Source organism: Sus scrofa, chromosome 1 (genome assembly GCF_054392235.1).
Source record: "Sus scrofa isolate SSC_HxYL_T2T_F1_AM1 chromosome 1, Sscrofa_HxYL_maternal_Yorkshire_Landrace_v2.0, whole genome shotgun sequence".
NCBI classification, from domain to species: Eukaryota; Metazoa; Chordata; class Mammalia; order Artiodactyla; family Suidae; genus Sus; species Sus scrofa.
Window position 1 is genome coordinate 137,742,178 of NC_139383.1, and position 27,608 is coordinate 137,769,785.

The 27,608-nt window shown below is 37.9% G+C and overlaps 1 protein-coding gene and 1 long non-coding RNA gene across 5 annotated transcripts in view; both read left to right on the top strand.

The window, feature by feature from the left end:
• The window catches only part of UBR1 (ubiquitin protein ligase E3 component n-recognin 1), a 141,369-nt gene that overhangs the window by 111,934 nt on the left and 1,827 nt on the right, over window positions 1-27,608 (top strand). For all 4 annotated transcript variants that reach the window (XR_014813013.1, XM_021097091.2, XM_084972918.1 and 1 more), the window contains 9 exons: window positions 2,376-2,443; window positions 3,856-4,006; window positions 6,984-7,071; window positions 9,004-9,137; window positions 10,578-10,686; window positions 13,344-13,400; window positions 15,371-15,448; window positions 25,894-26,064; window positions 27,356-27,457. Coding sequence is in view for 3 of the 4 variants with exons in the window: in XM_021097091.2 (XP_020952750.1) it covers window positions 2,376-2,443; window positions 3,856-4,006; window positions 6,984-7,071; window positions 9,004-9,137; window positions 10,578-10,686; window positions 13,344-13,400; window positions 15,371-15,448; window positions 25,894-26,064; window positions 27,356-27,457 (958 nt within the window). In the remaining variant the exon portion in view is untranslated. The remainder of the gene's footprint in view (window positions 1-2,375; window positions 2,444-3,855; window positions 4,007-6,983; window positions 7,072-9,003; window positions 9,138-10,577; window positions 10,687-13,343; window positions 13,401-15,370; window positions 15,449-25,893; window positions 26,065-27,355; window positions 27,458-27,608) is intronic.
• Window positions 19,489-24,434, top strand: LOC146406390 (uncharacterized). The gene is made up of 2 exons (XR_014814494.1): window positions 19,489-22,525; window positions 23,060-24,434. It is a non-coding gene; the product is annotated as an uncharacterized LOC146406390 (long non-coding RNA).

Sequence of the window (27,608 nt, forward strand, 5' to 3'; positions counted from 1 at the left end):
TGATAGGAGTAGTGGTACCCATAGATAGATAGAGAAAGATGAAGTTCTAATAAAATCAGAGGGTTGTAAATGCCCCAGTAAGAAGTTTGAACTTTATTCTTTAGGTTATTGGGAATTTCTGAAACTTTTTGAGCAATAGTACTCTAAAGTTAATTTGATATTGTATAGATTGAATTGGAAAAGGAAAAATTAGAGGTAACGTATATTTGCATGGAAAACAAATTAGAGAGGAAATTGGGATGAGTGGAGGCAAGAATTTGAATTAAAATGAGTAACAAGATTATTGAGAGAAACAGGGAAGTCCACAACAGAGAGCTGTTTTGTGCGAAAAGTGATAAATATTGTTTTAATATGTTGATTCTGCAATAGCAATAGGACATTTAGTGCTCGCTACCATGTATGTGTCACATATTGTACAAGGATCTTTTAATATAATCATGTCTTCTAACCACAATTCTTCAAGGAAATTATCATTTTCCCAATTTACAGATGAAGAAATTGAGGCACAGAGAAGTTATGTGGCATGACTAAGATCATAAAACCAGTAAGAGGCAGAACTAATATTTGAACCCAAGACTTGACCATAAAGCCTATGCTTTTCTTACTGTATCATATAAGTGTTGCTGCAGTATTTAATTTAGCGTAAATGGAAGATTTTACTGAGATGAAATGAAAATATGCATGCAAAAAATTAACTTTTGATTTCAGAGGACTTCTAAAAAATAAATATATTTAGCAGCCAGAAAAAAAATTTTTTCCAGGAGTTTCTGTCATGGCTCAGTGGTTAACAAATCCGACTAGGAATCATGAGGTTGCAGGTTCAATCCCTGGCATCGCTCAGTGGGTTAAGGACCCAGTGTTGCTGTGAGCTGTGGTGTAGATTGCAGACGTGGCTCAGATCCCCCGTTGCTGTGGCTCTGGTGAAGGCTGGCGGCTACAGCACCAATTAGACCCCTAGCCTGGGAACCTCCATATGCCGCGGGTGTGGCCCTAGAAAATACAAAAAAAAAAAAAAAAACATAAAAATATTTGATTATTTAATAAATTAAATTAAACATTGAGGGGAGTGACAATATAGTGTTCTCACTAGAACCACAAAAAAAAAATTTTTTTTTTCCACATCTTCCTGTTAGAAAAAATTGGTGACACTAAGAGTATTCTTTTGGCTGAAAAGGTGATAAAATTCAGGACAAGGGATTAGGAGTTAGTAAAATGTCCTGGGAACAAAATACTTTGTAATACTGATAAGAAAATAAGATAGGTAGTATTGGGGTGTTGTGGACATGTTAACTGACATCAGAAATATTACCAAAAGTTTTTCAACTATAATAATTTTTTTTTAATTTTTAATTTGAGGAAGTGAGAGCTGGAAACAGTAAGTGGAGTATTAAGAACACATAGCTAGTTAATGGCAGAGCCCTGTGATCAATTTAGTTTTATAAAGCCAATATTAATATCATTTGTAGTGGTTACTGTATGCCAAGCTCAGGATAAGTACTTTTAACGCACATGTTAACAAACCTCCCAGCAATGTTGTATTCACTGTCTCTTTAGAGAAGTCAAGTCTGTGCGTGTAACACGTAATCACAGGAAGTACTGGGTCCCATTTCTGTCTGACTCCAAAGCCTATGCCCTTAACTTTCATGGTTTTTGTTTAAAATAGTGAATAAGGGGTTAAGAAATTGACCTAGTCTGGGAAGAGGCTTCTTTCCCTCATTTTAAGCAAATAATAGCTTTATTGAGATATAGTCAAGACCCTTACTGTTGTTTTGAATTCTTGATTTCTCTTCCTTGTCATTCTTTCCCTGGTTTATGAATTTGGAGTCTGACCAGGTCAGAAAGGAAGTTTTTGAGCTATCTGCATTTCCTTCCATTCATCAGTCCCTATAAACCATTATCTAGTTTTTGTTCAGGAGTCTCTTGTCCATTCTCCTTTCACTTACACTGCTTTGCATGCTCTCCCTGCTCCCCAGTCCCAAATTTGTTCACATATTTTTGCATCACAGAATGTTTAGAAATGTGTAGTTGTGGAGGGGGAACTGTTCGGGAACATTGTGTGAAAGTAATTCTCTTTCATTGAGCAAATACTTATTGAGCAATTTCTTAGTTATCCTAGTTTACCCTTTCCTCCTGTTTCTTATCTTTCAACCATTAAATCATATCTAGGACTTTTTAGATCCTTTTCTCAGTTGAGTTAATCTTTAATTTTGGTTCCTGTATCTTAAAGATGTGATGTACCAGTTTACCAGCTTTTGTATTTTATAACCCTGATAAATTTTTGTTTTAGATGTTTGTATCTTCCATTATATTTAACTACATTACTCTATTACTAACTGAATTACATTAAAGTTTTTTTTGGTTTTTGTTTTGTTTAGTTGTTCTTCCCATCCTGAAATCAGATGATACACCTTGCCTTCTATCCATAGATCTGTTTCATGTTTTGGTAAGTGTTCAGTAAATTTTTTTTCAAAGTCACTCAAGTTTATGATTTCATGTATTTTCCTCATTCAGATTTTCCTCATTGTTCAATATTATAAATTATTGATATTCAAACTATGAAGTTTAATCTCTTTTGTCCATTTGCGTTACAAATAGTTATAGATTTGACTGAGACAGTCAAAATCACTTTAAAGATGATACCACATTTAGCCCTTTACTTTATAATAGGTCTTATTTTAGTTGATTGTATTTAGGTGGTGTGTATACAAATAAACTGTTTCTAATAATGTATTATTCTTTCCCCCTCCTTCTTTTTCTCAATTTGTTTGTAAGCAATGAATGATAGTATGAGCTGTCTTAAAATCATTAGTTATTTGGGATAGTGACCAGGCCATGGGCACATCTAGGCTGGCACACCACAGCTTTTCCATCCCTATGATGATTCTACTCCTTCAGAACAAGTTCTCTAGGGAGTTCTTATGTGGCACAGTGAGTTAAGGATCTGGCATTGTCACTGCAGTGGCTTGGGTCGATGCTATGATGTGGGTTCGATCCTTGGTCAGGGAACTTTCACATGCTATGGGCACAGCACCCCCATAAAAAATTCCCTAGAGACAACTACAGATGTGATAAATTCATTGAGTAATAAAAAAATAAAATAAAATAAAATAAAAAGAATGTGCCTTTCTCCTCCCCTCCCCCCAAAAAAAATTCCCTAGAGAGAGCCAAGGTGAGACTGGGAGCATGGATGCAAAGTTAGTATCCTCTACCCAGTGACTGTCACTCTTGTCTTTTGGATTCTCATGAGGGAAACCTTGAAAAGAATACTGTTGTGGCTCAGTGGAAATGAACGAAACTACTGTGCATGAGGATGCGGGTTTGATCCCTGGCCTGGCTCAGTGAGTTGATGATCTGGCGTTGCCATGAACTGTGGTGTAGGTTGCAGACGTGGCTTGGATTTGGTGTTTCTGTAGCTCCAATTCAGCCCCTAGCCTGGGAACTTCCATACACTGCACGTGCAGCCCTAAAAAAAAAAAATGCTGGTAACTGCGAGCACAGCCTGCTGAGATTATGATTTGGTTAAACTGGCATCATGGGGCCTGTGTATCACTTATCTTAAGAACTCCCCTAGTGATTATAATGTTGCATCTTCTAAAATCACAGTATTGAGACCACTACCTAGAACTAGAATAAGTAGACCCAGCAAAGGGATAAACCTGTTTGGTGATGACATTTGTCCTCTACTTTTGGTATGTTATGTTCTAAAATATCCTATTGAATAATTAGAAAAAATATGATGGTTATTAAAACATGCACACACAAAGAGCAGTGTCTGGTGTTCTTTATATTTAGTTATGAGATTAATTTGTGTTGGTCTTTGTTGTTACCCATGTTGATATCTATTTTCTCTCATAGGTGGGTGCTGTGTTAGCCTTCCCATCCTTGTATTGGGATGATGCTGTTGATCTGCAGCCTTCCTCAGTTAGCTCTTCCTATAACCACCTTTATCTCTTCCATTTGATCACCATGGCACACATGTTTCAGATACTTCTTACCATAGACACAGGTAAAGCTCCCATCAGTTGTTAACTGTAAATAACATCTGCCCATGATTTACTGGCAAAATTAATTATGCTTGTAATCATACTTTCCTAAGTTCTGTATTATGTTTCATTGAAACAATTGAAAAAGTGATCTCCAGGATATATTATTAAGTGAAAAAAGTAGAGTAGGGTACAGGAGAGTAGTTATAGTATAAACCTTTATTTCATGTATTATGCATATACAAGCTTACAGGTAGTCATATTTGCTTATGTTTTTTATAAATGAAATAACGGAAGAATAAACCCAGAATTAGGAACTCTCTTTCATTTCAGTTAGGAATGAAGTCCATGCCACTTTGAAATATAATTCAGCAGATTCTTACAAAACTAAATGTGCTCCTACCATATAGTCCCTCATTCACACTCCTTCGTAACAGCCAAAATAAACTGAAAACCTATGTCCACACAAAAACCCGCACGCATGTTTATAGCAGCTTTATTCATAATTGTCAAAACTTGGAAGCAACCCATATGTCCTTGTGAATAAACAAACTGATACATCTAAACAATGGAATATTCTTCAGTGCTCAAAAGAAATGAGCTATCAAACAATGAAAAGACATGAAGGAAACATAAATGCATATTACTAAGTGAAAGAAGCAAATCTGAAAAGGCTACATGCTGTATGATTCCAACTATATGACATTCAGGGAGATGCAAAACTATGGAGACGGTAAAAAGATCAGTGATCAACTAGGGTTAGGGGAGAGAGTCGAATAGGCAGAGCACAGATATGATTTTTAGGGTAAGGAAACTATTCTGTGGAATACTATAATAGTGGATATGTCTCATTGTACATTTGTCAAAACCCATAGAATGTATAACACCATAGAATGATCCCTAGTGTTAACTATGGACTTTTTTTTTTTTTTGTCTTTTTGCCATTTCTTGGGCCGCTCTCGTGGCATATGGAGGTTCCCAGGCTAGGGGTTGAATCGGAGCTGTAGCCGCCAGCCTATGCCAGAGCCACAGCAACGAGGGATCCCAGCCGCGTCTGCAACCTACACCACAGCTCGCGGCAACGCTGGATCATTAACCCATTGAGCAAGGCCAGGGATCGAACCCGCAACCTCATGGTTCCTAGTTGGATCCGTTAACCACTGCACCACGACGGGAACTCCCAACTATGGACTTTGAATGATGATGATATATCATTGTAGGTTGTAAGAAATAGCCTGGTCTGGTGAGTGACTGATAGTGGGGGAAATTGTGGGTGCTTGGGAACAATGGGTATATGGAAGAATCTGTGCTTTGCACTCAACTTTGCTGCGAACCTAAAAGTGCTTTAAAAAATAAAGTTCATTAATTTAAAAAGATCTTGTTAACATAGGTGTATGCATTTGTCGAAACTCATCAAATGGTACCTTTAGTATTTGGGCATTTTATTGCAAATAAAATTTACCTCAAATCAAGAAAAAAAGACTCATATACAAATACTGGAAATATCAAGATGAGCTCATGATATATTTTCTTTTTTTTTTTTCTTTTTTTTTTTTTTCTTTTTTCTTTTTTGGCTGCCCTGTGGCATATGGAGTTCCTGGGCCAGGGATCAGATCTGAGTCATAGTCATGAACTAAGCCACAGTTGCAGCAACACTGCCAGATCCTTAACCCCACTCTGCCAGGCCAGGGATCAGACAGGTATCCCAGCACTCCCAAGACACCGCCAATCCTGTTGTGCCACAGTGAGAACTCCTATTTTCCTTTTTTTTTTTAAGTGTATTTCCTGGAATTGCTGTTGTGACTCAGTGGGTTAAGAACCCAACTAATATCCATGAGGATGTGTGTTCGATCCCTGACCTCGCTCGGTGGGTTAAGGATCCTGTGTGCAGTGAACAGTGGTGTAGGTCACAGAGGCAGCTTGGATCCTGCATTGCTGTGGCTGTGGTGTAAGCTGACAGCTGCAGCTCCAATTTGACCCTTAGCCTTGGAACTTCCATATGCTGGAGATGTGGCTCCAAAAAGCAAAAAATAAAATAATTTAAAAAGTGTATTTTCTAAAGAGACCTTAATCGAAAAGGGAAAAGAACTGGCTATGTTCAAGATCAGAGAATCAGGGAGTTCCCATTGTGGCTCAGTGGTTAATGAATCCGACTAGGAGCCATGAGGTTGCTGGTTTGATCCCTGACCTTGCTCAGTGGGTTAAGGATCCGGCGTTGCCATGAGCTGTGGTGTAGGTCGCAGATGCGGCTCGGATCCCGTGTTGCTGTGGCTCTGGCATAGGTCGGTGGCTACAGCTCCGATTGACCCCTAGCCTGGGAACCTCCATATGTCACAGGAAACAAAAAAAAAAAAAAAGATCAGAGAATCAGGGTAATTTTAATTGTGGCCTTTCAGATGAATTAATATATAAACAAAACTTTTTTAAAACAAGAGAGTAATATTCAAATGTGCTGTAACCATCCATCACAGCAGATTGCAAAGAGAACTTCAGTGGCTCACACAGAATTTTAACTTAACTGGGAGAGTTGGCAGTTGCCAGAAAGGTTTAGAATAGTCCTCCCATAGGTGAAGGACAGATTATGGAGAAAAATGACCCCCATAGTTTTTTTGTTTGTTTTTTTATGTCTTTTTGCTTGAGCAAGGAGACAGGATAGCAACCTGTTTTCCTTTCTAGAAGTTGAATTTCTACCTGCTTGCTAAGACTTCTAGGAACTCAGAGCAGGTAGAGGACCTTATTTACTTTGTCATATTAAATGAGGTAAATATTTATTAAGCATTATGTTGCATGGATGTGATTCTGTCCTATTTGTTTCTCCAGCTAACATACTGATAAAGTTTAATAGTTTAAATGTTCAGAATCAATAGTTCAGATTGAGAACAAGGGAAAGAACCTCAGTTGAATTGACATTGCTTATTATCTTAGAACCATGAAATTGAGGTATAGCTGATAAATTTAATAGCAGAGTCATAGATTTATCTTTCAGAATTTCTTTTTCAGGCCTTCCCCTTGCACAGACTCAAGAAGAGAGTGAAGAGGCTCATTCTGCATCTTCTTTCTTGGCAGAAGTTTCTCAATATACAAATGGGTGAGTAACTGTCCATTACTCCAGTCTATCTCAGTATTGTTTTTTTATAATTCCACATCATTTGGTTGTTTGGCAGTGTAATTTTGGACCATTTAAATTCCGGTTTTTAAAAATCAGTTAAGAAGTTCCCGTCGTGGCTCAGTGGTTGACGAATCTGACTAGGAACCATGAGGTTGCAGGTTCGATCCCTGGCCTTGCTCAGTGGGTTAAGGATCTGGTGTTGCCGTGAGCTGTGGTGTAGGTCGCAGACTCGGCTCAGATCCCACCTTGCTGTGGCTGTGGTATAGGCCGGCAGCTACAGCTCCAACTAGACCCCTAGCCTGGGAACCTCCATATGCTGCGGGAACAGCCCAAGAAATGGCAAAAAGACAAAAAAATAAAATAAAAATCAGTTAAAGGTGTTTGTTGTTATCCATTAACCGCAAATAAGAGTTACTGATTTATTTGTTTCTGAGTCTGAAACTAGTTAGTCTTGTTAACTGTTCTGGAAACATAAGCAAAAAATGATAGAAATTTAATAATATGCAGTATTTAGAATTTAAATAAATGTAGAAAGGCAAAAATAGGTTGTCATTTTGAGGCAATCCATATAGTTGATGCACTTAACTAATTAGAAGTTTTTTAAGATTGTTGTGAGTAATATGTAAAATACATTGACAATGCAAAGATTGAAGCCAAAATGTAACAGGAGTACTCTACTGAACATCACCTGTGGCCAAGTTCCCTTTTTTGTTTTCATCATCTTCATCTGTCAGTTTTTTTTTTAATTTAGGTACTGTATATGTGTGTATATTTATGTTGATATACTTTATTTTTTAGAGCTATTTTAGGTTTATAGAAAAATTGAACAGAAAATACAGAATTCCCAGAGTTCCCATCATGGCTCAATGGTTAACGAATCCGACTAGGAACCATGAAGTTGCGCGCGCGTTCGATCCCTGGCCTTGCTCAGTGGGTTAAGGATCCCTTGTTGCCATGAGCTGTGGTATAGGTTGCAGACATGGCTCGGATCCGGCGTTGCTGTGACTGTGGCAAAGGCCAACGGTTACAACTCCAATTAGACCCCTAGCCTGGGAACCTCTATATGCCTCAGGTGTGGCCCTAGAAAAGACAAAAGGACAAAAAAAAGAAAAGAAAAGAAAATTCAGTTTTCCCATTTACTCCCTTCCCCCTCCATTTTTTTGTGATTGTGTGGTACATTTGTTAAGTTGATGAACCAGCATTGACACTTTGTTATTAACTAAAGTCCATGTTTTACATTAAGGGTCACTCTTTGTGTTGTATGATTATAGTACCATATAGATTAGTTTCAGAGCTCTGAAAATTACCAGTTTTAATACAGAAATCAGGAAAGTATTATTATTATTTTTTTAGCTAACTTAGCTGCTTTGGTTAGTTATTGATAAGTACATTCGGTCCACATTTCAATACAAGGATTAGGAAAAAAGAAAAAGGTAGTTCTTTGCCTTAAAAATCTACATGGGGGAGTTCCCGTTGTGGCTCAGTGTTAACTAACCCAACTAGTATCCATGATGATCCAGGTTCCATCCCTGGCACCGCTTAGTGAGTTAAGGTTCTGGCATTGCTGTCAGCTGTCGTGTAAGTCACAGACGTAGCTCAGATCTGGTGTTGCTATGGCTGTTGTGTAACCTGGCAGCTGCAGCTCCGATTCAACCCCTATGCTTCCAGTGCAGCCCTTAAAAAAAAAAAAAATCTGCTTGGTAAAATATGGAAGATTTGTGGTTTTCTTTAGGAAGCTGTTAGGAGATTTAAAGACTAAAGCTATAGCTAGTTAAATACTTTGTGTTTAAAAATTAAGTGGATAAAAATTATTTAATGCTTAGCTGTATTTTTAAAAGGGATGTGTTTATAATCTAGGCAGAGTTTTAGCCTGATTAATATTCTGTTTTTTCTGGAATTACTGCTTCTTAGCTACGTTGGGTGTGGTATTCCTGGCTGGTATTTATGGGTCTCATTGAAGAATGGCATCATCCCTTACCTTCGCTGTGCTGCATTGTTTTTCCATTATTTACTTGGAATAACTCCACCTGAAGATCTGTTTACCAGTAAGTAGGAAAATGAAATCACAGAGTAGTAAATAAGAGACTTTTTTTCTTATCTTTAACTTCAAGAATACAGGGTGAGAAATCACTTCTTCATTCTTCATCTCAGTGAAGAATGAAGTGTTCACTCCAAATAAGTGTGCCCCTGCCCTAGTTTAGGTAAAAGGTGAGGCCAAAAACCAGATTAGCCTCATAATCTGTGAAACCTACTCGTGGCTCTCATCTGTGTACAGTTTTTGTACTTGAGCTTATAGGATGCCTGCATGCAGAATATAATGGATGAGGTGTACAAGAAATTAGAAACATGGGTTGCCTTTAAGGGAAGAGAACTGTTTGGTTAGGTAAGAGGAAATTTTTATTGTATACTCTGTTTTTTGAATTTTGAATGTATGACTATTATAAAGGAATTAAAATGCTGCTGGAAGAGGCCTGCTTTGACAAACCAAGGCCATGTGTACTTGAGTAACAGAATCATTTCTTTTTTCCTTTACTTGGGTTAAATCTGTATTAGGGTAGAGAACGCTTCCTTGTGACTTTGTGTGGGTAAAATCAGGTTTGTATGGTTTTCAAAAAAAAAAAAAAGATTTGTATCATTTTGGAAGCGTCATTAAAGTTGCTCAGAGGTTCTTCCTTTTGTCCTTTTCTCCTTTTGTCTATTTTACTGTCTGTCAGCTTCTTCATCTTAAACTCAGTTCAGGAGAATTTATTAGACCTAGGTTTGTTCTGATCATCGGTACAGATCTGTTGTTTTCATTTTTTAAAAAATCATATCATCTAGTCAATGCTGTAATATGGCAGTAAATAAAGTCAAGTCATTTCTTTTATTGGGAGGATACCAAATAAAAACAGATAAAGATATATAGTATAACGTCAAATGGCGGTAAGTGCTGCAAAGAAAAATAAATCAGGTCATGGGAATGGAGAATCCTGGGGCCAGAGTGGGTACCTCCCATGATAGTCATGGAGGCTTCTCTGTGAGCAGACATTGAGCAAGAGACATTAAAGAAAGAGATAGGGTTCAACCGGGTAGAGAGCTGAAGGAAGAGTATTCCTAAGCAGAAGGAACAATAAACTCAAAGGCTTTGCTTGACATAGTCAAGGAATGGAAGAAAGGAGTGTCTGAAGCCTAATAAACAAGGGGAGGGAGGGTGGTAGGAGATAAGGTCCAAGAGGCAGCCACGAGCAGATCAGGTAGGGCTTTGTGCCATAATAGGGACTTTTGTATTTTTTATTTTTGTGGTTTGCTGTTGGAAAAATCTGATCAGGAGAATGACTTGATCAGATTTAAAAGGATCAGTGTGTCTTATTTGTCACCCACAGTTTTATGGAGTACAAAATACACTCTTAGAGAGGATAGAAATGAGTATAAATAATGAAGAAGCTCTATTAGTAGATTGACTAAGAATAATGTGCTTATTAAATGTATTTTTTATTTTCTTGCAGATTCTGCAGAGAGCGAGTACAGTGCACTCTGTAGCTATTTATCTTTACCCACAAATTTGTTTCTGCTTTTCCAGAAATATTGGGATACTATAAGGCCCCTCCTCCAGAGGTACTGTTGGGATAAAATATCATCATTGGGTTATTATACAGTTTGGATATTTATATTAAAATTATTTGCTAAGCTGTTAGATTGATTAACATTGATTAAAGGGGTAACAAAAATAGATGAGATTCCTAATTCACATACTTAAGGAGTTAGGGATAAGACTGGCAGCAGTGGGCAGCTACAGTTTCTGTTTGTTCCACCATGACTGCTATTCACTGTTCTTATTTTCCCCACAGATGCTATCTCATCTCAGTTTTAAATGAGTATGGGGTAGGGGTGGGTGGGGCTAAGTCATGTTGTCAGTAGGCATGCCATCACAGTTAAGTATCAAAAGAACCCAAAGTGGGGCTGCAACAGTAGCATATCTCACGCGGTGGTACACATTTCAGAAGGGTGACTGAAGAGGAAAAAATTGTCATTTGGTAGATCAAAGGTGTATCCAGTTAAATTTCCCTTGGAAGAGTTCCTGTCATGGCTCAGTGGTTAGTGAATCAGACTCGGAGCCATGAGGTTTCCGGTTAGATCCCTGGCCTCGCTCAGTGGGTTAGGGATCTGGCGTTGCCATGAGCTGTGGTGTAGGTTGCAGACGAAGCTCAGACCTGGAGTTGCTGTGACTGTGGCGTAGGCCGGTGGCTATAGCTCCAATTAGACCCCTAGCCTGGGAACCTCCATGTGCCACAGGTGCAACCCTAAAAAGACCAAAAAAAAAAAAAATTTCTCTTGGAGAAGTGTGTCTTCCTTTCATTAAAACTTCTACCTCATTACTTACTGGCCCTTCTGATCACTCTCTATCCTCCTAATCTCCCTATCTTTGCCACCACTGTTTTCTTTTCTTTCTTTCTTTTTTTTTTTTTTTTTTGAGATAACATTGACATGTAACATCATTTTAATAATAACGTCTCATTGTGTTAACATGTTCGCCAGCCTAGAGACTCTTCAAATCCTGACTTTGTGGGGTTTTATGGAGGCTTCATTACATGAGCACGATTGATTAAGTCATTAACCATTGGCAATTGTTCAACCTCCAGCACCCCTTCCCTCCTCTGGGTAGAAGGTAAGGGGAGGCTGAAAGATTCAACCCTGTAGTCACATGGATAATTCTCCTGGCAGCTATCCTTAGGTCCAAATAAAACAAAAGACACCTTTCCCCTCACATCACTTAGAAAATTTAAAGCATTTGCAACCTCAGTCCTGAGGTTGTGCTGACCCATTTATGCCAGGAACTGACTCCAAGACCAAATAGAAATTTCTTATTATTGTTAAAAAAAATTCAGCTGAGTAAAATTGAAGATCTAGTTGGTGCATCCCATCTACCAAGTACAAAGGAACTGTACAGGCAGAGAGGTGTGGGACAAGGAAGTCATAAAGGAAAAAAAGATTCTTTCAGGCAAGGTACCTTCCTTTGAGGAACAGAAGTTTCTCTTAGGCAGGTTACCTTACTGGTGGTGACTGGGAAGTTCAAGACTGACTGGTAAAGATTTCGTTCCTGGGGAAGGTTGAAATTGCAGTTAGGTTAAGTGTTATGTCTTGGTTTGATCATGGGCTTAGCACAAGTAACCCCATTTTGAACTAGTTGACTCTTTTTTAACATTATGGGTCATAGTATCACACCCCCAATTTCCTTTCGTCTTTTCTGTTTTCTACCTTTTTATTTAATTAGTGTCTTTTGCCCTGCATGCCTGTGTCAGGATTTGTGTGAATGTCTGCCTTTCTCCTGCCACCTCTTTCTGTGCTCTCAACCTCTTCTCGCGAGTTCTTTTCTGTGTTTCCACATTTCTCATGAGGTATTCTGATCTCTAGTGTGATAAAAATGAATCAAATAGATTAAAAAAAATCAGTATCATTCTTTGTGTTGAGTACAGTCACAGTAGGTTATACTAATTTTACTTTTATATTCTTGGAGTCGTTATGTTTTTAACTTGCTGTTCTGGATTAATGTTAAAAATTCAAACTTGGAAACAAAAAGTCTGTACTTTTCCTGGCTCAGCTTGCTTCAAAGCCTTTCCTCATCCTCTGCTCTGAAGGGTAGGGGACTGACCACTATATTTCCTAGTTTCCCTTGTCACTTGGTTTCTGCCTGTGTTCAGCCTGTGTGAGGACCTGGTAGGATATTGGAGGCCAGGAGGAAGAGAGAAGCCTGTGTTTAGACCCCCTCTCTCTGCCTGTGGCTACAGCTCTTCCCTGGCTCCAGTTCCCACCACACAAGTCTTTCACCAGTGGCACTAGCCTCTGAGCACCAAAACTACCACTATTTTCTTTTGTTCCTCCATCCTGGCAAGGGTGGTAGCTTCCTTTTATTGGCTAATCTTAGGGTTCTCTGGCCCTTTTGTATCCTGGTTGTTTCCTCAGCCCTTCTGTCCCTATTATTTTCAATTCCTGGTATTAAATTCCCTCTTGTTAAAATACTCAGAATGCTTTCAGTTTTTCTAGTAATAGATGAACCCTTTAAAAAAGAAATTAATGAAAAAGAGGGGGAAAATAAATAGGAAGACACAAAAAGGAAGAGAAGAGAAGAAAGGGGGCAGATGCAAGGTTAAAAAAAAGTCTAACAGAGGGCACATGGAAAGAAGGAACAGAGAGATTTGAAGCAGATGGCTTAATGAGTATTTGCACTGACGTTGTGATGACCCATTTGCTTTTTCTTTCCACTGCCCGTACAGGTGGTGTGCAGACCCTGCCTTACTAAACTGTTTGAAGCAAAAAAGCACCATTGTCAGGTCGGTTTTATTTTTCTCAATCCTTCCCCATCAAGTTGTATTTCCAAAAGTAGTTGGTTGTTGAGCATGCTTTTTACTCTGTTGTCTTCATTCTCACTGAGCACATTTTTTCTTACATTTCTGTTAGGTCTTTGCCAGAAATTAGATTTTTGTACAATTGGTTGTTTTCTTGAAATGACTGTCCTTTCCCTCTTAAATTGTTTGACATGAACATCTCTCATTCTTTAAGCTACTGCATACCTGTTAAAAGGCAAGGAGGAGGTGGCTTCTTGGAGTTGCTAGTGTATTAAAATGAGAGGATAATGACATATTCACGTAAACCACTTTTTTTGCTTTTGCGAATAAAGTTAGATATAAATAGAACTATTCCTTCCTTCCCATTTCCTATATGCTTAGGGATTACCCAACAAAACTTTTCTTCAGCCCTTCTATCTCCCTTAAGTTATGGCTTAAATCAAAACCCATCTCTTTGTAAAGGTCCAGTTCAAATGTTACCTTCTCCCTGAAGCCGCTTCTAAAATATCCTCTCATATGTTTGTGTTCATATGTGTGTGTGCATGTGTCCCTTCCAACACCATAAATCACTAAATGGCAAACTCAACAAGGACCAAAACTGCATACTTATTTTCTTTGCACTCTCTCCAGGGTGTTATTTGTGTTATGTACAATCTCTAATCTTTATTCAAATTGACTTGCGTCAATAAGAAAGGAATTGAACCCTAACCTTAAATACTGACATCAGTACTAAATTTTTTTTTTAATGGCTAAAGCAAACACTGTGAGACAGTGTGCATTTGCCACCTCCCTTTCTCATCTGTTTTTACCCCTTGAGCTCCTTTCACCTTTGCCTTCGATGTGCATATGCAGTCTACCCCTTAACCCAGATTTAGTGATTTAGACATTATAGATCCACCTCCTGTGCTCAGATGCATTAATATTCACATCACCAAGAAAAGAAGAGATTAGCAGATGAGTAGTACATATTTTAGAACAATTAATTTCACACAGTTTTGCGTTTAAGTCATTGTGTGCCTTTTAGACATCTTTTATTTCCCCAGCATGGTATTAAAATAGTCTAGGAGAGTTAAAAGACATAATACATACATCCTTTGGTCATGAGTAATTTATAGTATAATTATGTACATAAATTAAAGACAATATAAAGTTTATAATTAATTACATATGGACTATACTGTTGATGCTATAGAAATGTAAAGAGTAAATATTCTTAATGATGCAGTGTTAGTCTTAGAGGAGATAATTTTTAGCTGATCACAGAAAGAATTATAGATTTTGAACTGATGAGGGTTTGAGGAGAGAATTTCATGTTATTTAGATGACCTTCCCCAAGGCATGCATGCAAGGCTTTTTATTGTATTAGTATAGGGAGAATGAATGCTAACAGCTGCAAACATATGTAAAGTACTAAGTACATTATGTTTCACTTTAGTATCTTACTGAGTTCTCACACTCTCCTTGATGGCTATTATTCATATTTAACATTTCTTAATGAAATTTTTATGTCATCATCCCTCCCCACCAAAATGTGTTATTGATAGTGTGCCTGCCTTATGATTGAGAAAGTATAATATATTTATCATACAGGATTAGGTTGAGTGACTGGTCAGGTGTCAGAGAATTTTAGATTTGTAACCAGATCTGTTTGATTTCAAAAGCTATGTTCTTAACCACTACTTTATATTACCTTTCTAGATCATAGGGAAATCTAGCTAGAACAGTTTAGTCTTAGGAAATGGTGGGAGTTGGATTTGGAAAGGAAGCCAGACAATGAAAGATCTGGAATTCTAGGCTGAGAAGTTTGGAGTTAATCTAGTCAACAGTAGAAACTATGGATTGCAAGTATGAATGCTTTTGTTATTTTTAAGACATTCTTCCTTCTGTTGCTTGGTCTCTTTTCAATCTGGGCTTATTACTCTTAAAGAAAATTGCCGTTTAAATTATATTTCTAGGTACCCTAGAAAAAGAAATAGCTTGATAGAACTTCCTGATGACTATAGCTGCCTCCTAAATCAAGCTTCTCATTTCAGGTAAGAATGAATATTTATATAAAATTTTTTTGAACTTGCAGGTAGAGACTACCACTACTGGCAACTTTTTTTAAAACTGACCACTGAATATCCTCTATAACAGTGATTTTCAGTCTTTTTTTTTAAATTGAGGTGGAAGTCACATAACATACAATTTAGGTGGGGTGTTGTTTGTTTTTTCTTTTTTTTTTCCTTTTCTTACTTTCTCTCTTTTTTTTTTTTTTTTTTTTTTTTTTTTTGTCTTTTTAGGGCTGCACCTATGGTGTATGGAAATTCCCAGATTAGGGGTCGAATCAGAGCTGTAGCAGCCAGCCTACACCACAGCCACGGCAACACATGATCCTTAACCCACCGAGTGAGGCCAGGGATCAATCCCTAGTCCTCATGGATACTAGTTTGTTGCTGCTGAGCCACCATGGGAACTCCTGTTTTTTTCATTTTTTAAAGTTTTATTGAAGTATAGTTGATTTACAATGTTGTGATAATTTACATAACATACAATTTTGTATAATTCATTGGCATTTAGTGTATTCAGAATGTTATGCAACCACTACCCTCTCTCTAGTTCCAAAACTTTTTGATCACCCAAGAGAAACACCTTGCCTCCACTAAATGATCACCCTCCATCCCCTTATTTCCTAGTAACTAAATAATCTGCTTTTATTTAGTTATTTTTATTTTATTTAGACAAATCTGGATTTGCCTGTTATGGATATGTCATATAAAAGGAAACATATAATAGATGGCCTTTGTGTCTGGCTTTTTTCACTTAGCATGTCTTTGAAGTTCCAAGTAGTTGGATGTATCAGTACTTCGTTCCTTTCTTGGCTAAATAGGATTCCATTGTACGTATATACCAGCGTTTATTAATCTTTTCATCCATTGATGAACATTTAGGTTGTTTCTCTCTTTTGACTTTTGTGAATAATGCTACTATAAACATTCATGTGCAAGTTTCTGTTTGGACATATATTTAAATTTTTCTTGAGCTTACACTAGGAGTAAATTTGCTGGATCATTATGGTAACTCTGTGTTTAACATTTTGAGGAACTACTAAACTATCTTCCAAAATGGCTACACCTTTTTACATTCCTACCAGAATGTCTGAGGGCTCCTGTTTCTCCATGTTCTCACTAACGCTTGTCATTTCCTATTTTTGTTTTTGTTTTTGTTTTTTTTAATTAAAGCCATCCTAGGGGTATAAAATGGTAGCTCAGTGTGGTTTGATTTACATTTCCTTAATGACCAGTGATGTTGAACATCTTTTCATGTGCTTGTTGCACATTTACATATGTTCTTTGGAGAAATGTGTGTTCAGTTTTTTGCCCATTTTATAATTGGACTGTCTTTTTTGTTGTTGAGTTGTAAGAGTTATTTTTATTTTCTGGATATTAAACCTTTATCAGATTTTTTTTCCTCTTTTTTGGCCATCTCATGGCATGTGGAATTCCTGGGCCAGAGATCGGATCTGAGCCACAGCTGTGACCTATGCACAGTTGCGGCTACACCGGATCCTTAACCCACTGTGATAGACCAGGGTTAGAACCTGCACCCCAGCACTCCATAGACACAGCCAATCCCATTGTGCCATGGTGGGAACTCCTCAGATTTTTAATTTGAAACTATTTTCTCTCATTCTGTAGGTGTATTTTGATATTCTTCATAGTGTATTTTGTAGGTTGTATTTTGATATTCTTCATAGTGTCCTTTGATGAAATCCATTTTATCTATTTTTTTTTCCTTTTTCTTTTTTTTGGTGGGGTCAGGGGTGATGCACACCGGTGGCATGTGGCAAGAGTTTGATCCCTGGCCCAGAATCTTCCACATGTCATGGGCACAGCCAGAAAAAAACCCAAAAAACTAAGAATTCGTTGCCAAATCTGAGGTCATGAAGATTTATTTATTTATTTATTTAGGCTTTTTTTAGGGTGGCACTCACGTGGCATATGGAGGTTCCCAGGCTAGGAGTCTAATTGGAGCTACGGCTGCCAGCCTATGCTACAGCCAACAGCAACACGAGATCCAAGCTGTGTCTGCTACCTACACCACAGCTCATGGCAACGCCAGATCCTTAACCCATTGGGCGAGGTCAGGGATCGAACTGGCAACTTCATGGTGCCTAGTAAGATTCATTTCCACTGCGCCATGATGGGAACTCCTAGCACCATTTTTCAAGACTCTTCTTGCCCCTTAATAAATAGTCATGATACCCACTTTGTTTTTTTGTGTTTTTTAAAAATTATTTATTATTTATTTTTATTATTTTATTTATATTGTTTATTTTTATTATTTTCATTTATTTTATTTTTTTTATTTATTTATTTGGGGTTTTTTTTGAAAATCAACTTGTCATAGATGTTGAGTTTGGATTCTCAGTTTTGTTCCATTGGTCTCTATGTATATCCTTATGCTAGCACCACAATTATTTAACTTGTAGCTTTGTAGTAAGTTTTGAAATTGTAACATATGAACCTTCCAACTTTTTCTTTTTCAATATCGTTTTGACTAATTGAGTCCATTCGCAGTTATGTTGAAATCTGAGTGTTGGCTTTTCCATTTCTGCAAAAAAGGCAGTTGGAATTTTAATAGAGATTGCATTAATCTATAGTTTGCCTTGGGGCATGTTGCCTTCTTAGCAGTATTGTCTTCTGGTCCATGAACAGTGCTGCCTTCCATATTTAGACCTTCGTTAATTTCATTCATTAGTGTTTTGCAATTTTCAGCAAAAATTGCATTGGTTAAATTTATTGGTTAAATTTATTCCTGGGTTTTCTATTCTTTTGAATGCTATTGTAAATGAAAATTTTTTTAATTTTAATTTTTTTATTTTTACAGCCGCATTTGCAGCATATGGAAGTTCCCGGGCTAGAGGTCGAATTGCAGCTGCAGCTGAGGCCTACACTGCAGCTTACAGCAATGCTAGAACCCACTGAGCAAGGCCAGGGATCAAACTTGCATCCTCCCAGAAACTATGTCGAGTTCTTTACCCACTGAGTCACAATGGGGAACTCCCATGAAATTGTTTTTTTTAATTTCCTTTTTGGATTGTTCATTGCTGATATATTGAAACACAACTGATTTTGTGTGTTAATCTTATATCCTGCAACTTTGCTAGGTCTCCGTAGGGATGACAGTTAACCTGAATTTAGTTTGAATTGATATCAACTTAGTTTCAATAACATACATTAACACTCTTTATTTACAAATCTATCACCCTTCTTCATGTTGAAATCACAGATTTTTTTTTTTTTTTTTTTTTTTTTTTTTTTTTTGCCACAGTGTGCAGTGGCCTGATATGTGATCTTAGTTCCCAGACCAGAGGTTGAATCTGGACCACAGCAGTGAAAGCATCAAGTTCTAACTACTGGACCACAAGGGAACTCCCACAGAGTACATTTTTATATACTTTGTGCCTATTAACATAGATTTATAGTTATTATATCTTTTACATCATACAGGAAACAAAAAGGAGTTATGTATCAAAAATTACAATACTGCTGACGTTTATACACTAACATGTAGTTACATTGACCACTTATCTATATTTTTTCATGGCTTTGAGTTACCATTAGTATTCTTTGGTTTCCACCTGAAGAAATCCCTTTAGCATTTCTTGTAGGACAAGCCCTCTAACAATGATCTTCCCTAGCATGAGAATATCTTAATTTCTCCCTTATTTTAAAAGACTGTTTTGCCACATATGGAATTCTTTGTTGATAGCTTTTTTCTTCTGAACACATTAAATATATCATCCCACTACCTTCTAGCCTCTATGGTTTCTGATGAGAAATCAGCTGATAATTTTATTGAGGGTCCCTTGTACAGGTTGAGTTGCTTCTCTCTGGTTGCTTTCAAACTTCTCTGTTTCTGACTTTTGACAGTTTGGTTATAATGACCCTCAGTATGGATCTCAGGATTTATCCTGCTGCAGTTCAGTTTGATTCTTGGTTAAGTAGATTCATGTCTTTCAACAGATTTGGGGAGTTTTTAGCCATTATTTCCTCAGATTTTTTTTATAATCGGAGGGGGCACCTGGGTCTTTTTTTTTTTCCTTCTCGTTCTTGAACTTGCATGATGTGTGTATATGGTAAGCTTGATGGTGTCCCGTAGTCCCTTAGGCACTGTTCATTTTTCTTCATTCTTATTTTTTTTTCTTATCCTCTGACTCAGTCATTTCAGTTACCCTGCCTTAAAATTTACTGATTTTTCTGCCTGCTCAGAGACACTGTTGAACCCCTCTCATAAGTTTTTTATTTTGGCTGTTATACTTTTTATTTCCTTTTTATAATTTTCCTTTACTGATATTCCCTATTCTTTCATATATTTTCCAGATTTTCTTTAGTTTTTTGGTCAATGGGTTCTCTCACAGAGCATATTTAAGAGAGTTAAAATCTTTGTGTATTACCTCTCAGTGCTGGGCTTCCTTAGGAATGATTTCTGTACGTTTCTTTTTTTTCCTGTGAATGGGCCATACTTTCCTATTTCTTTGTAAGCTTTCTTGAGAACTGGACATTTTGAATATTGTAATGTAATAATTCTGGAAATAAAATCCCCTTCCCAGGAATTGCCGTTTTCACTTGGTAAAGTCTGTAGTTAGCTGTTTATTTTAGTGACTTTTTCAAATTATTTTTGGAAAGATTATATTCCTTGTTGGGTGTTCATTGAAGTCTCTGTTCCATTATCTCTGTGGTTAGCCAGTGAACTGACAGAGATTTCCTTAAATTCCTGGACCCCGGAGTTCCCATCTTGGCTCAGCAGAAACAAGTCTGACTAGCATTCATGAGGATGCAGGTTCGATCCCTGGCCTCACTTAGTGGGTTAAGGATCTGGCATTGCCATGAGTTGTGGCGTAGGTCGTAAACATGGCTCGGATCTGGCGTTGATGTGGCTGTGATGTAGGCCAGCAGCTACAGCTCCGATTTGACCCCTAGCCTGAGAACAACCTCCATGTGCCGCAGGTATGGCCCTGAAAAAGACAGGAAAAAAAAAAAAAAAAGAAATTCCTGTACCTAGCCAATAAGAAAGAAAGAGAGAGAAGAAAAGATAAAATATTTTACCTCTTTAAATCCCCTTAACCATCACTATCAAGAAAGCTGCTTCAGCCCATGGGAGTTGAAACAACAGCCAGTCTGTGTGACAACCTCTCAGTGAACTGCCAGGCAGAGCTGAACACAGCCCTAATTTTTGAGGACAAGGTCCCTCTTGCACATGCTGGCATAAACTGCACCAGGATTATGGGCTGCCAATCTGCAAACCTACCTGCTGTGGGGCTCAGCATAGTGGTGATAACCGCTACACAGAATACCAAAACTCAGTGAAATTTACCAGCCTCTTTTTTCTGTCAGGCACTCCTGACAGAACACTGCAAGCATTTGTCCAGACTCAGAGTTCCAAAATCATTGCTTAAGACAGTTTTTGCCAAATCAGTAGTTGTTTCAGTAGAGGAACCACACTGTTTTCAACCTGCCAAGGAAATTGCCCTCTTAGAAATATCTTTTATACGCATGCCTTTTTTTTTAAATTTTTATTGCTTTTTAGGGCTGCATGTGTGGCACATGAAAGTTCCCAGGCTAGGGGCTGAATCAAAGCTGTAGCTGCCAGCCTACGGCACAGCCACAGCAGCACTGGATCCTCAACCCATGAGCAAGGCAAGAGATCGAACCCGCATCCTCATGGATGCTAGTAGGGTTTGTTACTGCTGAGCCACAATGGGAACTCCTGTACATGTGTGTTTAAACATTGTTTTACATGCGTTACAGTGTGATGACCACAGTCATTCACTGAAATAACACTGAAGAACCCTTTTATCCCCCAGACACAATCTTATATGGAAGCCCATTATAACAATGAAACAGGTAACACTGTGATTCAAGTTCAAGCCTGGGGACTGAAAAGAGGAATACACATTTTAGCCTTTTTTGGCACCATGTTCCTCCTTCGTCAGTTGGATTAAACACTACACTGAAGCAGTGTTTCTCAAACTTTCTTTTATTGTCCTCTTCCCTTTCACTGATGACTTTCAAATTAAAAAATACTGGCTGATAAAGACTAATGAGAAGCAAAAGAAACAAGCTATATCATGCTCACTACTACCACCATGTATGAATTACCTGTTAGTTACTTTTGTAAGAGAACAACATGAGCTTAAACAGATGAACATATGACAAAATTAAGTTTTATGAAATTAACAATAATTGTGGTTTTACACTTACTTTGCTATAATATGATGCAGGTTGTTTGAATAGCATAAATTAATGAACTCACACCATCAGTGAAATGTCACAAATTGAGAAATCATATCTGTTCTAGCCATTGGTATGCGAATATTTCATATTTGAGTCACAGTGCATCAACTTGAAATAATAAGCCAAAATTACTTCTGTTCTTCTGTATCCTTGACACTCAGGTGGCATCACAAACCACCTGTAGTGAACGAGAGTGGTAATGGTGACATATAATAGCAGTAACTTGTAATTAGGAGGCAAGAATCTCAGCAGCCTGAAAATCAAAGCCTTCATTGATAATGTACTGGTGACAAAATATTCTTTTCTCAAATTGCAGAAATTCTGAAGTTCAATTAAGATGTTCCTAAGCATTGCAGCAGCTAAACTTCTTAGTAAACTTAATCAGGACTCTCAGTAAACACAAATAATTCAAATTTAAGAATACCAATTAGTGGAGTTCCCACTGTGGCCCAATGGGTTAAGTATCAGACTAGCGCTGCTCAGGTTGCTGTGGAGGTACATGTTTGATCTTTGGCTGAGTTTAAAAAACGAAGTCAGTTAAAGGATCCGGTGCCGCTGCAGCTGCGGCTCAGATTCAGTCACTGGCCTGAAAACTTCCATATGTCACAGGTGAGGCCATAAAAAAGGGGGGAAATAAGAGAATACCAATTAGTAATTCCAGTTAACTGCCTTCCTCTATGAGGTGACTTAGTAGTAGTCTTTAGTTATGTGTTAAATAACTTGCTGTTGGAGACCCCATTGTGGCTCAGCAGTAACAAATCCAACTAATATCCATGAGGACACAGGTTTGATCCCTGGCCTTGCTCAGTGGGTTAAGGATTCCACATTGCTGTGGCTGTGGTGTAGGCTGGTGGCTACAGCTCCAACTTGACCTCTAGCCTGGGAACTTCCATACGCCACAGATGCAGCCCTAAAAAGACAAAAAAAATTTTTTTAAATAATATTAACTTGCTGCTATTTGAAGAAACCAAAGAGAGAAATTGCAGATTAGGGTCGTTTTAAGGGAGTGAAGAGCCTTTTTTTGGCCCACTCTGAGAATCATTGCCCTATGGAATGATGAAGGAAGTTCTATTATTTAGTTACAACCATTGCTTTGAGCCACAAAGCCAGGGGCTTGGGCAGCCCATAACTCAGCCTCATTGCCAATTATACTTGATCTTATCAGTTCCTTGCTGCTTGTCTCAGGAAGATTAAGGTCAACCAACTAAAGAAGTGGTTGAGTTGCTTTACCTTTCAGCCCTTGAGAAATTAGCTAGATGATTTTATTTTATTTTTATTTTTATTTTAATTTTTTTGGTCTTTTTGTCTTTTCTAGAGCTGCACCCGTGGCAAATGGAGGTTCCCAGGCCAGGGGTCTAATTGGAGCTGTAGCCACCGGCCAGTGCCAGAGCCACAGCAACACCAGATCTGAGCCAAGTCTGCGACCTACACCGCAGCTCACGTCAATGCCAGATCCCTAATCCACTGAGTGAGGCCAGGGATTGAACCCGAAACCTCATGGTTCCTAGTTGGATTCGTTAACCACTGAGCCACAATGGGAACTCCCTAGCTAGATGATTTTAAAGCTCCAAATTCATCCAGCTCCAAATTCAGTGATTTTTTTCCTAATCTTAGGGCTACATTGGTTCCACAGAAGCCTGGTGCTTAAGTGTTATCTTTTAGTCCTTGAAGTAAATCAAACTATTGGCTCTCGGAAGGGTCTGAGAAAAGCATTAATCATTAATCACAGTGAAGATTCTTCTGGATGATATTAGTACTTATTGATTTCAAGTAAAAATGAAATTAAATCATAAGATCTCTTCCAATTTTTTTATTACTACCAGTTTCCATTAAGACTCAGCCATCTCTGAGTGGAAGGGTGACTGCTGAGTACCTATATTTTAGGCATCATCCCCATTTTCCTCTATGGGATGGAATTTAGCCATCCTGTGCTAAAAGTAAAAGAAGATGTGGGCTTTATCCCAAAAGAGCAACCCCCTGGAATTGAAATAACTCCCTCATTTGAAGGAGACAGGAATGGTATATGCAGAGTCCTTTTGCTCCTGTGTAGACAGTGGTGGTTTTCTTATCTTGCCTAAGAAACTGGGCATCAGAAAATAAACTGATAATACCCTAGTAGAGATTTTGCTTTGGTGCTCTTTATTCTGACCCCATTGTGGACATCACTGGATCTCATCAATGGTTGCACTTATTTTTTACTGTCCAGATTGATGTTTGCTCTATGTCCATTATACAGCAGAGATAAGAGTAACACAAGCTTCTTTTTCAAAGATAGTCGTTTTCACTTGAATTCAGAGAGTGCAAGGCTCTAACATGCCACATTGTCAAATAGCCAGATCTCAAAGTACTGCTTAGTTCAGGCAAGTCCACTTTGTCGCTTTTTCCTTCCCAAGACTTAGCTGTGTTTCCCAGATGGAAGGGCGCACCAACTCAAAGACTGCAGACTCTCCTTTGAACCCTAAGATCTCAACACTTCAAAGAAGTGGGGGAAAAGTGTTTAAACCCTTACTGGAAATTGTGATTAAAAAACAACAACAATTGTATATCTTCAAGGTCATATTCCTCCAACATTGAGGAGGCTTGACTAAACCAAAGGGGGTAATTGACTATAAATAGGTCATATCTTACAAATGTCCAAAAAACATATGAAAATATGCTCAACATCACTAATTATTAAAGAAATGCAAATCAAAACTATAAGATATCATATCACACCCATCAGAATGGCTATCATCAAAAAGTCTACAAATAGGAGTTCCCACTGTGGCTCAATGGTTTAAGACCCCAACATAGTGTCCATGAGGATGCAGGTTCAACCCCTGGCCTCACCCAGTGAGTTAAGAATCTGGCATTGCTTCACGCTGCAGTGTAGGTTGCAGATATGGCTTGGATCAGGTGCTGCTGTGGTTCTGGTGTAGGCCAGCAGCTGCAACTGCGATTCAACCCCTAGCCTGGGAACTTCCACATGCCATAGGTACAGCTGTAATTTAAAAAAAAAAAAAAAAAAAAGTCTACAAATAATAAATGCTGGAGAGGGTGTGGAGGAAAGGGAACCCTCCTGTACTGCTGGTGGGAATGTAGGTTGGTGTAGCCACTGTGGAGAAGTGTGAAGGTTCCTTAAAAAACTAAATATAGAACTATCATATGATCCAAAAATGCCACTACTGGGCATGTATTGGAGAAAACCATATTTCAAAAAGGTACATGCACCCTATTGTTCATTGCAGCATTACTCAAAGTAGCCAAGATATGAAAGCAACCTAAATCACCATCAGCAGAGGATTAGATAAAGATGATGTGGTGTATATATATGTATGTATGTGTATATATATGTGTGTGTGTGTGATGTGGTGTATATATATGTATGTATGTGTATATATATATGTGTGTGTGTGTGGACTAATTCGGCCATAAAAAAAGAACAAAATAATGCCATTTGCAGCAACTTAGATGGACATAGAGATTATCATACTAAGTGAAGTAAGAGAAAAACAGATATGAGATCACTACTATGTGGAATCTAATAAAAAATGATACAAAAGAACTTATTCACAAAGCAGAAAGAGACTCAAAGATTTTGAAACCAAACTTATCATTACCAAAGGGGAAATATTGCAGGGAGGGATGGATTGGAAGGTTGGGATTGGCATATGTACCCTACTATATTCAAAATCAATCGATAACAAGGACCTGCTATATGTATAGCTCGGGGAAATCTATTCAGTACTCTGTGATAGCCTGTATGGAGAAAGAATCTGAAAAGGAATGGATATATATGTGTATGTATGGCTGATTCACTTTGCTGTGCTCCTGAGACTAACACAACATTGTAAGTCACCTATACTCCAAAAAAAAATTCTTAAAAAAAAGATGGTGTCATATGAAGACTGGATTCTGTAAATACATCTCAATCTCAAGGCATATTTAAGTGACAGATTTTATGGAAATATCGTATACCTAAAAATAAATCTTCTTACTCTGGATTAATCAGAAGACTTTTTCTTATCTTAAGGAGAAGTAGTAAAGAGGAATTATCTAATTGTTTCCTTGTGTTGTAAGACCTTTCTTTGCTACAAAGCAGCCAGTGATGAAAACACTGCTAATACATATAAGACATTGCTAAATATATCCACTGGTAACTGATTATGTCATGCTTTTATTTTTTATCCACCATACTGAATGTTTTCTTCCCTTTTGAGGTGCCCACGGTCTTCAGATGATGAACGAAAGCACCCTGTCCTCTGTCTTTTCTGTGGAGCCATACTGTGTTCTCAGAACATTTGTTGCCAAGAAATCGTGAATGGGGAAGAGGTGGGGGCTTGCATTTTTCATGCACTTCACTGTGGAGCTGGAGTCTGCATTTTCCTGAAGTAAGTAGGAGGCTTCATAATGAACTTAGGGAATTGGAATCCAGTCTGGAAGCCATTATGCAAGACAGTATGTTGGTGGGATATGATCTGTCAGATGTTAGAGCATAGACCTGTTATTCACATGAGATTGAATTTGAGAAGATATTGCAAAGTAGTTTAAAAAGTAGGAGATCTGTTGACATTTTCATTGTGGAAAACCTTAAACAAATGTGTAGACTTTATATTGATTACTCTGGTATTGTGTTATCTTCAGGTATAGTGAAAGAGTTTAGAGTCCTGAAACTTAGATTTTCAAAGGACATGTAAGTGGTTACTTAATGGTATCCTTTGAACATTTTAATTTTCATTTCCTTTATCAACCAGCCATCGTTTTCCCCTATGTCTCAGCAAATGACAGAGCAAAACAGTAGTCTCACATGTTTATGAAAGAAGCATGGAAGTTTCCTGAGAGAGAGAAAATTCAAAGTAGATGTATGTGCTTTTTCTTTCCACTCTCTCCATGTAATGTAGTTTCTGTTTACATAACCCAAACATCTCACTCACTAGGAAGTAATCATTGCTTGTTGGCATCTATTGAAACATGGGGAATGAATGCATGGAAGCCAAACCCAAACACCCATTTTCTTCTAGGGAACCTAAGTAAGTAAACCCACTACCTATTCCAACTGCGTATTTTGTAATAAGTAAAATTATTAAGTACTAGAGTACTTATCCCCTCTGTATACGTGTACACGAACATTATTTTTCATTTCTCCATTTCTCTGCTGTGAGTGTCTCAGGCACCTTCAAGGTGGCAGTGATTCTTTGTAATGTGCACAGTTGGAAGCTCTAACCAGAAAAGTCTTGACCTTTGCATAAATGAGCTTCTTTCTGGCCAAGATTATCAAACTAGTAGATTTGGTTCTGTTCTGTTAAGCCCCCCGCCCTGCCCCCGCTCCAGGCTATAGGTCAGGAAATAGGACAGAAACTACCCCAGCCACCATTTTTTCAGGGTATCTTATGGTTCACATAGGTTAGCCTCCTTCCTCTCTTGAGTATATCCAGTCACTATTACGGATCCCATTTCCCTGAATCCCTTGATCCTTTCTCACAGCTTTAACAACAGTAGCAATGTTCATTTTCTTTTATTTAGATAAAACACTCTTTAGTCTATTTATCTGTGTTTGTATTGTCTTCATACTGAATTCCTAACAGATACCGGCCATGTCTTTTCTCTAGATTAACTTTGACACAGTGCCTATCACTCGCATACATGCACTTAATATTTCCTGTTGTTTGTTTTGTCCTTCAGAATCAGAGAGTGTAGAGTGGTCCTGGTTGAAGGTAAGGCCCGAGGCTGTGCCTACCCAGCCCCCTATTTGGATGAATATGGAGAAACAGACCCTGGCCTGAAGTAAGTGTTTTTAATTTTAGTCACATAGTATGTGGATGGTGACAGCTCTTTAAACACAAAAGCTAATGCTAAATATTGAGAGATACTATTAAATAGCTAAAAATTAAAAATATTAAATATGATGCCACCATAAATGTAACACATAATTTTC